This window comes from Orcinus orca, chromosome 1 (assembly GCF_937001465.1).
Source record: "Orcinus orca chromosome 1, mOrcOrc1.1, whole genome shotgun sequence".
Taxonomy (NCBI): Eukaryota; Metazoa; Chordata; class Mammalia; order Artiodactyla; family Delphinidae; genus Orcinus; species Orcinus orca.
This window is the reverse complement of record NC_064559.1, coordinates 55,639,055-55,651,449: the sequence shown is the minus strand read 5'-3', so window position 1 is coordinate 55,651,449 and position 12,395 is coordinate 55,639,055. Positions and strand designations below refer to the sequence as shown.

At 41.8% G+C, this 12,395-nt stretch overlaps 1 protein-coding gene across 1 annotated transcript in view; it reads right to left on the bottom strand.

Annotated features, from left to right (window-relative positions):
• The window catches only part of TNR (tenascin R), a 414,120-nt gene that overhangs the window by 65,464 nt on the left and 336,261 nt on the right, over positions 1-12,395 (bottom strand). The window contains exons 5-7 of the mRNA XM_049715362.1: positions 6,854-7,117; positions 3,432-3,547; positions 1,060-1,210 (exon numbers count right to left, since the gene is read on the bottom strand). Of these exons, the coding sequence (XP_049571319.1) occupies positions 1,060-1,210; positions 3,432-3,547; positions 6,854-7,117 (531 nt within the window). The remainder of the gene's footprint in view (positions 1-1,059; positions 1,211-3,431; positions 3,548-6,853; positions 7,118-12,395) is intronic.

The following is a 12,395-nucleotide window of genomic DNA, read 5'->3' as shown; positions in this document are numbered from 1 at the left end:
CCTCAGCACCTGATGCTGTTTAGTTTGGATCCAATTAACAAAGTATGAATCACTAATCCATAAACATGGGCTCATTATATAGTGTTGTGATTCCCTTTTCTGGCCAACTTGGCCTTTGTCCTGCACTCATGACTGGTTTTCTTAGGTGTCAGTTTCTGTTCATGAAAAATAAAGCTGTACCGATATTCGCCTACCTCAGTCTCTTGTTACTAACAGGGACCATTGCTTAACCTTCGAGTTTCAACTCTCCCATCAATAAAATGAGGGCCAAAAATGATACCAGAAGCTATTTATAACTTCTGAGAAATTCTTCGTGAGGGCACACACACATGCATCATAATCGTTAATTTACAGCATCGTTTGTCAGCTAAGGAAACAATAAAGCAAAATGCGATACAGTTAATTAATCAAACCTAGAAATATAATGGTCTTGCATGAGAGGCACTGCGGGGGTGAAATAATAATCAACTTAAGTCATCACCTTGAACAGTGACCCAACCCACAATTACTGGTTTTGAACGACGTTTCCCGCTCTCACTTCTAAAAGTGTTCTCTGAGTGTATGTATACACACCAGCTCTCGAGCACTCACTGTCATTGACACAGTGCTAATCACTTTGTGTGCTTTATCTGATTTAATCCTCATGTCATTTCTATGAAGTTCATCATTGTCAAATGAATCAAGGTTTGGGAAGGTCAAATGACTTTCTGCAAATCTCACAATAAATAAGAGTGAATTAGCTCTTGCTGGCTCCAAAGCTCAAGATACTAGGGGCTGACAAACAAGGCCTCTCAGTGAGTAAGATCAGAAGACATACACTGGAGATCCTAACAAAGAATTTCCCCGTAGAATACTCTTGCAGATTTTTGTGCTTGCAAGGATAAGGAAGACGTTCGGCCAAGCATCTGGTCGAGTAGCTCCGTCTCCAGGTACCCAAATTAATCTCAGCTGTGGGAGAAATCCTAGCACCCCTTTGTCTCTCTACTTCCTGGGTGCGTCTGCAGTTTTTCCTGAGTGACCTAATGGTTAGCCATAAAGTGAAAGGTTGGGGGCACTCACCAGTGGAGACGCTGGCCGAGGTAGGGGGGCTCCGGGCTTGCTCTTTCAGAGCCACCACATTGACAGTATATTCCTCCCCAGGCTTTAATCCCGTCTGGTTGAAGGATGTAACATCACTGGGGAGCTGGGCAATCACCCCTCCTTCATTGTTCTGCAGGGCAGGGGTGGGGAGGGGGGAAGGGAGAAGCAGAGAAAGCAAAAGAGGAAATCAATGGGAGGGAAATGTGTGGGACACTGACTATGAATTAAAGATGGGGACCACTTCTCTGCCCTCCAGGCTGACAGCTGAGGGTCTGGGGCCAGGAATGACTCCCAGCAGGATCAAGAAGAATGCCACCACTCTATGAGGATTTGGCAAACGGAGAACCAATTTTCAAGAACATTTCTTTGGCCTCTCCTGAGTCTACTGAGTTTGCCAATAAAAATTAGTTATGAGGTGATGTAGATTGGCTCTTGCCAAAAATGAAATGTCTGGTGCTTACCATCTATGAGAGTTTTTGGCATTTATCATGGTGAGCATGCCCTTGGCTATTTAGAAGAGTCTAGTTGTGTATGTATGTGTGTAAACATCTTTATGTACATGACAACATGTTTCAAACTAAGACATTCCCAGTTTTTTAATGAGCCGGAGCTATTATTTTGCTGTATCTGGAGTTTGTCATGGTGTTACACTGGCTGCAAGTCTGTCATTGTCTTATTACCCAGATGAGTTAGGAATCCGTGACACAACCAGCTGTGAAGCACAAGGAAGAGAAAAGGGGTAGAACAAAGAATAATACAAAGGAGAGAAGAAAGAGACAAGTTGGTGGAAGAGGAAATGAAAAAGATCAACTTGATGATGCTGGGTCCAGGATTTTGTATCTTTCTACCCACCTGTCTGTCTGTCTGTTTGCCTATTATTATACATTTTCTCTGTGTGCCTCTGGAAATGGAGGCGACAAGAGGGCTCTTTTTTGTGGCACTGCACTTCTCCACTATTCTTTGGTCTCTGGTCATGTCACCTGGAGTGCCCTATTATGTAATTTATAGCCACACTTTTATAAATCAGCGTGACCTCCCACTGGCCTCAACCTACAGATGATACAGCTATTCTCTGTGGCTGTATATTTGACCTTGGCATGCCCTGGCTAGCCCCACTCTTAGAGTTTTACATATCGGATATAAAACAGGCAAACCTGGCATTGGTTTTTTTCCTGCCTGAGTGACAGAGTGACATGATTCTCTCTGCCCTGTTATAAATCCAATTGCCCACCATACTTTACTGGCCATTTTAATGCAGATAAGACATATAAGAACATATGTGTAGAGAATGTCTGCTTCGATGTGTTTAGCTTGCCATGGCATGACTATATCCACATAAGAGAAGTGGACAGAGCCCTGGAATAGGAAGTGGAGACCCAATTCTTCTTTTAAGCCTGCCACCAACTAGGTGTCTGAAATCATTTAAGTTCACTGAGTCTTAGTCTTTATAAACTAAACAAACTAGATATAAAATGAAGGGTCATCAGTCCCAACAGTCCATGCCTCTAAGAATTTTGAAGTAAAACAATGGTGAAATCATAGTCATTGGCCAAAAATGTGTCATCTGTCACTAAGTCTGATGAATGACTGAAAAAATCCTCTTTGATATTGAAAGATGAAGACAGAGGAAAGGACTATGATTAAACATTATACCCTTATGAGTGGTATAGTTAGGGAAACCATCAGTGGCGTTAATAAATCCTGGAAAACTAGAACTAGTCAGGCGCCTCTGGCACCTTAGAAAAGTAGTTTTAGGGTTAATAAAATAAAATACTGCTTTGATGAATGGAAAGGAATCTTGGGATAATTTTTAACTCAAAGACTAATAATATAATTTGCTTAAGGAAAAATTTTCTCAATGAATAGGTTATGAAAGGTGTTTTTGTGTTACATCTCTGACCTTTAGAGACTGAAGCCATGCAAGCTGACTTTTGGGGCATCTGTCGGCACAGAAGGAAGCTGTGGGTTGATTGTAAGACCGATTCAGTTTGGCTTTTCTTATGTCCTAAAGAGACACCCCAACTTTTTGAAGGTCTCAGTTTTCAGACTTGCTAAAATGACAGCTTGCTAAACCCTAGAGCTTTCTGAACAGAGAGCTGGGGCTGGTGGCTGCTTCCTCATTCTCTTGTCACCCAAGGCTCAGGTGCCAGGCTCAGGGCCATTACTCAGTCCTTACCAAGCCTTTATGAAAGAAATGTTCTGTAGCCCATATACCCACAAAATGCCCCTTTGTGTCCTGATGGCATGGAGAGAGAGATTGGGGGGAGTGCCTTTTTTGCTGCCCCGATTCCAAGTTGAGGGTATGAATACCCCAAATAAGGCTGTTCGGCAGTCTGACAGGTGAGGGTTACCTTTGGAATGAAGCTGATCTCCCACCCATCGAAGGAGAATGAGAAGGGCTCCCACTGCACCTCCACGGTGGTCTCTGTGATTGTCTTGAATCGTAGCCCTTGAGGAGTGGAGAGATCTGGAACACAGCAATGTGGGTGACCATGTCATGGCTCTCCCTGGCAGGGGCAGAGAGCATTACCTGGGGCTCCCTCCACGCCATGGGTGTGGTGGCGTGTGATGGGCAGGCTATCCCAATCTCATTACAGAGGTGGTGGGTTCCAGGTAAGGGATCAGCCCATGTCACTGTGGTCTTGGCACTCAGTGTGGGCGAAGATATGAATAAAGTTAACAAACATAACCTAATAAATACTTTTTTATGCTTTCTGTTACATAATAGGTTACTATTAAAATAAAAAAACACACTTTCCTTTCCTTACTAAGGTGGTGAATCTTGGCATTTAACATAGTGCCTTTTTCAGAGAAACTGAACACTGTCTTCAGAGGCTTTAAGGGTTCCCGAGAGACAATATAAAGGCTAACATCACTGTTTCCATTTCACACCCAGGAAACCGTGGCACAGAGAGAGTAATGAAAGACGTGGAGGAAGCCAACTTCAGAATATAGTCTGGAATGCTTTTCTCGATCACGTGATGTGCCCTAAGACTATCTCGTTTAGCTCAAATCGTCTAGGATGGTCTGAAATTTCCATTTCATGTATACAAGCAAAGCAAGGGCATAATCAAGGGACAGTAGTAGATACTGGGGTTTTCACTCTCACTCCACTAGCTTCTTCTTTTCTCCAGCTGTTCCTTCATTCTCTCTCCCTTCTCTCCTTCACTCACCTTTGCCTCATGTGTCTCATTTTTAGTTCCTCTGCTTATCTCCCTCTTTTTCCATTCCCTACACCCTCCCCCCCGGCCCCCTCCCCAACAACACACACACACACACACGCACACGCACACGCACACGCACACGCACACGCACAGGCACAGGTGGAAGTATGCTTGTCCTAATGGAGTTCCAATTACCAGCCCTGAAATGCGACAGCACGACTTTTCTCAGTTCTCCAGCGAGCCTGCTCCCATTTCAGCTGTGCCTCTCCTGGGATATTCCCATTGGAAAATTGACAGATTCTCATCCTTCCTGTTTGGAAGCTTCCTCACGCTTCTTGGTGAAAGGCAGGGCTGATTCTGAACCCACTTGAAGGCGTGTCAGGGGAGCTTACATGATTCTGTCCTTGTCACCTGGGAGCTTGCCTGAGGGGATGCCCTGAATTGGTGTAATAAAGGCCATGGGAGATGGAAACCTCGTCACGGCATGTGCACGTGGATCAGAGAAGAGACGCCTGGGAGTCGGGCCAGGCTCTTGCTGAGCTGACCCATCCTGGAGCAAGGTGGGAAAAGCGGCAGATGGTGACCTGCCTCTCTACACAATCATTGCAAATATTTTAAATTAGTTCTCAGGCACGAGAGGAGTTGAAGAAAAAGGTCAAATATAAACAGTGATAATTACAGGCATATTTAAAAAAAGGCAGCATTCATAGGGGGAGTCCAATATTATAACAGGATCTTTGTCACCTGAAAAGCAAGGGGACAAAATGACTTCTTAAATCCTTTTCCCTCTGCTTGCCCCTGTGCTTACATCCTTCAAAGCACAACTCAAGTCCCTGGGCCTCCATGAAGACTTCAAAGCCAACTCTTCCTACTTCAACCTCTTCTTATTCTGAACTTTCATGACATTTGTTACCCAGATACCATCTTGTCATTTAAGAGCTACATAAAATGGGCTCAGATCTCTCATCCCATATTTGGTGATAAGTCCCATTTACCAACCCAGGGGCTTATGTTTCATGGTCACATCTTGTTCCCATTTCCTGCTACTGCTAAATTCTCTGCATTATGTAATAAAAAATAAGTATTTGGTCTTTGTCCTGGCACACAGCTCCCAAAACCCTAGGAATTCCCAGAGTGATAAGAGTATCTTTTGTATGATTATGAGATAACTGGTAGTTGGGACCTCCTAGATGGCTGGTCTGCAGAAAAACCCAGGCATGATTTAGAGAGAGGGTTGGAACTTTCAGCCCCACCTCCCAACCTCCAGGGAGGGGAAAGGGGCTGACTTGAGTTAATCACCAATGGCTAATGGTTTCGTCAGTCATGCCTGTGTAATGAAACCTCCATAAAAAAAACCCTAAACGACGGGGTTCAGAGGGCTCCTGGGTGGGTGAACACATGGAGGTACTGAGAAGGGTGCTTGTCCAGAAAGAACGTGGAAAACTCCACACCCCATACTTCACCCTATGCATGTCTTCCATTTGGTTGTTCCTGAGTTGTATCCTTTATAAGAAACTGGTAATAGAGAGTAAAGCTCTGTGAGTTCTAAGGAATTACCAAAAGTAAGCAGGGGTTGTGGGAAGTCCTTAAATTTATAGCTGGTCAGTCAGAAGTCCTGGTGACAACCTGGGACTTGTGAAGGCAACTGACGTGGAGGCCCTGTGAGACTGAGGACTTAGCTTGTGGGATCTGATGCTAACTCCAGGTGGATAGATACTGAACTGAATTGAACTGGATTGTTGGACACCCAGCTGGCATTTGAGAGCTGGACAAGTGGTGTTGGAAAGATAATTGAAGAATTCGGAGGTGTAAAAAGAAAACTAAATAGCAGCCCCTTCCCATCTCTTTCTTATTCTGCTCTTCGATGTAGTCAATGTTAATAGTTGGCATGCAATTTTCAAAAAATTTTCTGTGCTTAAATAAACATACAAAATATAGATACATACCTATAGCAGTTTCTCTGTTATAAATAGAACACTTCCGTTTCTCATGGAGAAGAGTTTAGTGTGTGTCTGTGTCTGTCTGTCTCTCTTTTACCCCGTTGTCTTTCTAGACGATGCTTTAGAGCCTCAACGTTTATAATCAAAATGGACTATCAGGATATTTTACTAAATAAACGATCACGAAGAAATATGCTATGAGGAGAGGTGGGAGTTTTCAGTTGTGGTTTTAAATAAGATTTTTTTTTCCACTCTGTTATACACTTACCATCTGTAACATACCATTTACACTTGCTTATTATACATCCTATCTCATATCTCCTGGTTTCTAGTCTCTAACTAGATTTGAAGTCTATATAAGTCTCATACTTTCCCTGACTTCTAATCAGGCTAGCTTATAACAAGTCAGAACTCAATAATTAAAGTACTTTTTGTCCTTTTGGTTCTATAATTGATAGGGGTTGCCTAGATTTGGAAACTCATTTTTGGAAGTGCCTTTTTAATGAGGTACCCTTTCCTAAGTGGGTCACGTTGGAAGCCCTTCCCCTCAAGAGCAATGATTATTGCAGGCATCCCTGAAGAATTAAGAAAAGACACTACTATCATGAATGCCCATGGTCTCCTGTAGGAGAAAAGAAGAATGAAACAGGATGGGGAAATGGTACGTACGGGTGGCCACCTTGGCCGTGATGGGAAGGCTGAGGATGTTGCTAATGACAGCGTAGACGCTGATGTTGTAGGTGAGACCTGGCTCCAGCTCCGAGATGGTGACACCACTCCAATCTCCAGGCACCCGCTGCTGGAGCTGGAGGCCCCCCAGGGCCATCGGCTGGTAAGAGATCACATATTCCGTCACTGCCATCGGCCCGTCCCATTCCAGCTCAATGGACCTGTCGCTGATACCAGCCACTCGCAAGTCCTCTGGAGGGGCAACTACCAGGAGGCAATACACAGATAGCATGAGCTCAGAGGACTGCCTTCCCCATCCTGGACCCAACTTCCTTCCTCACATCTCACCCCACATGCCCTGTCTGTATATTCTGCTCAGCTCATTGCCTTTGAGTGATTGGTAATTCCCTTTGCAGGCAGGTTCTTATCTTTTCTGTGCTCAGTACTCCCATCCCTATAGGGCCGTGAGTTAGTGGTGTGCTGGAGCCGGCTTCTACTGGCTCAGGAAAGTTGATTGTCGAATTTTGCAAGACAGTTTTAAATAGTCATTATTAAAGATTAAATTGTACTCAGTATTAACTTACAATTAAGTAAATTATCTTAAAAACAAAATTATGAATACTCCAAACTCATCACTGGCAAATTACTTCACTACATTTTACTATTATCTATGCCCTTGAGTCAATTTACATGTGTTGTATCTCTCTGGTAGAAATACTATGTAACAGTGTGCTAATGCACAGCTGTTTCCAACTCTACATTTAGTGACTTCATGTTGGTAGTTTGAAATTGGCCACAGAGGGAGTATTTACACCATGGAAGTTGGCAAATGCTACAAAGTGGGGCTTTTTATTTTTTCCCTCAGAGATCTAGTTGTTAGATATTTAACAGCATACATTGGCTAATATTTTTGGTAGTTTAATAAATTATTGTTACCAGATTACCCTGGGAGCCAGTATTTGATTTGGCAAGTGGAAATAAAGGCTTATTCCTGGTTATATTGCAAAATACAAGAAGCCAAAACAGTAAATCCTAGATACCATGGACTGATGAAGACATTCAATAACACTTTATTTTCCCTGTTAAAAGGAGACTGTTTAAGTTTTGAAAGAAATGTAACTCGTGTTAAACAAATTTTATTAGCCTTGATTTTGGGGATGATGAGAAAGGAGCATACTTGAGGGCTTTGCTTTTCTCTCTTGTTCTACTTTTCAAATGCTATTCAGAGAATCACCAAAAACTAAACCTCATTGAAATAGCCTTTCATGTATGGTTCCCTTGGGAAGTGAAGATTCACCAGTAGTGGGGGTATTAAATGACTGAAACTTTAAGATCAATTAGGATTAATGCCAGTATACCTGTAATTGGACCTGCCCATAGATTAACTCGAAGATCAGGCCAGTATTTAAATAGTCATAATTAACTTATAAATTTATATGCAGTGGAGGTTTTGGTTAGTTTAAAAGTTGTCATTGGTATTGAATTTCTCCTCTGAGAATTCTCACTCTTTCACCTTTACAAGAGCAGAGGACTGAGGCAGCTGCTAGTCACAGGGCCATGTGAAAAGAAGGTGCCTGCGCTCCCTGTGGTGCTCAGCCTCAAATTCTTGACAGAGGTGTAAATGAGGACTCATAAGATGGAAATTAGGAACATATATTTACAATGTTGGGCATATGCTTTGATTGCTTTTGCCCCAAATTGTGAATGGTATAAAACAATCTAGATAGCAGAGCTTCCTCTGATTAAAGATGGCAAATGTTGACCAAAACAAAAAAAATTTTTAATTTATTTTTTTAGAATTTATAAAACTAGATGAATGTAAATGAAATTTAAATAATCAAACTTTCAAATGATTGTTTATAAGCATATATCATTTCTAACTCTGGCATGATGAAAGCTTTGAATTGCACTAAGATCTTTGGGGTAGCCTGTATAATGCATACCAGATGACTCCTGGACCAGGGAAAGAAGAGTTGGTATATACAACTATCAGTATTTTGCATGGTTATATAGAGCATTTATTATGCACCAAGGACAATGCTATACATTCTGACATAGATTTTCTTATTTCACCCTCTCACCAACACTATGGAATTGGTATTATTTTTACCCCTGTTTTATAGAGAAGAAAACTGAGTCACAGAGTCAGCAAACACAGAAGCTAGGATTTGAACCCAGGCACAATGCTTCTAGAATCTCTAAGCCAGTGTACGATACCACTTTATATTTGCATAGCATTTCAGTCTATAAAACATGTTTAGATAAACCATCTAACTAGACTTTAAAAAAAAATCCTTTAATTGCAGCTCTATGAGGTAGATTGGGTAGATATAATTATCCCAACTTAACAAATGGAGAAACTGAGACCCAGGCTAAAGGACTTGCCAAAAGTAAGGGAGTTGGGTCATAGCTGAGCTGATTATCAAACCAAGATCTATACTTAATGTGTTCTTTCCCCTACAATTTGTAGGATGGGTCACTGATTGTACCAGATGCTTTCCTTCATTTATACACAGCCCTCAAAAATAAACTACATCAGTGAATAATTCAGACTATCGTTTAGGATACCAATTCCAGACTGGTGCTTATCCTAGAGGTAAGAAACTTCTTTTAAGAAGGATTCTCTAAAATTTCACAATTTGTATGGAAACACAAAAGACCCCAAATAGCCAAAGCAATCTTGAGAAAGAAAAACGGAGCTGGAGGAATCAGGCTCCCTGACTTCAGACTATACTACAAAGCTACAGTAATCAAGACAGTATGGTACTGGCACAAAAACAGAAATATAGATCAATGGAACAGGATAGAAAGCCCAGAGATAAACCCACGCACATACGGTCACCTTATCTCTGATAAAGGAAGCAAGAATATACAATGGAGAAAAGACAGCCTCTTCAATAAGTGATGCTGGGAAAACTGGACAGCTACATGTAAAAGAATGAAATTAGAACACTCCCTAACACCATACACAAAAATAAACTCAAAATGGATTAAAGACCTAAATGTAAGGGCAGACACTATCAAACTCTTAGAGGAAAACATAGGCAGAACACTCTATGACATACATCACAGCAAGATCCTTTTTGACCCACCTCTTAGAGAAATGGAAATAAAAACAAAAATAAACAAATGGGACCTAATGAAACATAAAAGCTTTTGCACAGCAAAGGAAACCATAAACAAGATGAAAAGACAACCCTCAGAATGGGAGAAAATATTTGCAAATGAAGCAACTGACAAAGGATTAATCTCCAAAATATACAAGCAGCTCATGCAGCTCAATATCAAAAAACAAACAACCCAATCCAAAAATGGGCAGAAGACCTAAATAGACATTTCTCCAAAGAAGATATACAGACTGCCAACAAACACATGAAAGAATGCTTAACATCACTAATCATCAGAGAAATGCAAATCAAAACTACAATGAGGTATCACCTCATGCCAGTCAGAATGGCCATTCATCCAAAAAATTTATAAACAATAAATGCTGGAGAGGGTGTGGAGAAAAGGGAACACTCTTGCACTGCTGGTGGGAATGTAAATTGATAGAGCCACTATGGAGAACAGTATGGAGGTCCCTTAAAAAACTAAAAATAGAACTGTCATATGACCCAGCAATCCCACTACTGGACATATATCCTGAGAAAACCATAATTCAAAAAGTCATGTACCACAGTGTTCATTGCAGCACTATTTACAATAGCCAGGACATGGAAGCAACCTTAGTGTCCATCGACAGATGAATGGATAAAGAAGATGTGGCATATATACAATGGTATATTACTCAGCCATAAAAACAAACAAAATTGAGTTATTTGTAGTGAGGTGGATGGACCTAGAGTCTATCATACAGAGTGAAGTAAGTCAGAAAGAGAAAAACAAATACCGTTTGCTAACACATATATATGGAATCTAAAAAAAAAAAATGGTTCTGAAGAACCTAGGGGCCGAACAGGAGTAAAGATGCAGACACAGAGAATGGACTTGAGGACACGGGGAGGGGGAAGGGTAAGCTGGGACGAAGTGAGAGAGTGGCATGGACATATATACACTACCAAATGTAAAATAGATAGCTAGTGGGAAGCAGCTGCATAGCACAGGGAGATCCGGTCGGTGCATGTGACCACCTAGAGGGGTGGGATAGGGAGGGTGGGAGGGAGACGCAAGAGGGAGGGGACATGGGGATATATGTATACGTATGGCTGATTCACTTTGTTATACAGCATCAACTAACACAACAATGTAAAGCAATTATACTCCAATAAAGATGTTAAAAATAAATAAATAAATAAAACAAAAGCACAACAACAAGAAAAAAAAAAAAGAAAGCTTCTCTAGGGCCTGCCTTTTGTTATTCAACACGCTGATTCCAAGTTTCCTGTGTGGGACTCCTCCTGTCATGGTGACAGAAACAGCCATTCCAAATTTCAAGTCACCAGCAATTCTTAGGGCATTTGGGACAAGTCAGTGTATTCATTTTTAGTGCCTTTCTCCAGAAAATAAAGCTAATCACGACGAAGGAGAATGATCCAAGCAGAGCATTTGGGGATTTTAAAGTAAAAAACAGGTGCAGAAGGATTTTTTCATCTTGACAACTTCACTTGGCAAGTTTTTTATCTTGAGACCTGAGCCTGGTGGTGGTAATGATGAGAAAGAAGCAATGGTGTCGATTGTGGGAGAAGCATTCTTGAGAGCGGTGGCTCCAAGGAGGAGACCATCACCTTTCATCCTATAACTTAGCAGCAGCTGTGTACATTGGGTGTCAGTAATTCTTATAAAATGAAATGGTATTGCTAGAAAGCAAACTGTAAAAGAGCCGTATGCCTTGATTCAAGGAATTTAGTGTGTGTGGTGGGGGGGGCTGCGAATTATTCTTAGTATTACTTTCTTTGGGGCTCCAAGTTGGGAACTTGGGGAAGAGCAGGCAGTTAAAAAGGAGTAAACTGCGGCTTGAGGAATTGGAGTTGCTTATCTGCAAAGATGCCATGCTGTTTACTTTTTAGATCTCGCATCAATTTTGCACATATGTGGTGAGAGCAGTTGGAATTAGTTCCATGAAGTGTCTCGCTCGGAGGAGCGAGTGATTTCAGGTGCCAAAGGTTGGGCTGGCCGCAGTGCTAGCAGACGCAGAGGCTGAGGGTGATGAATCTCTGCAGGTCTGACTGAAGTCCAGGGAACGGCTTTCTGGATTGTTTCAAGCCCCTGCTCTGGTTGTTCTTTCATCCTGTTGCTTTGTAGGGAGTTGTGGCCAAACCTCCTTCCCTGGGGGCAGGCGTGGACAAATGGTTGGACGTGCTTCCTTACCCCGTCTCCAACACCTAATATTTTTTATCATTTGACAGAGCTCAGCTTTCATGTCAAAAGACTATTTCTTTGTGTATGTGGCTTTCAAAATTTTTATTTTCTGATTCCACTCTACTTAGCATCCCAGGGAGGATTAAAGAGTGCTAGAAGTTGGTAGGAGACCAGCGTTCTTATTTTTGCCCTGCCATTAATTAGCTGTCTGGCTGTGGAAAAATCTTCCTGTCTCTCAGGGCTG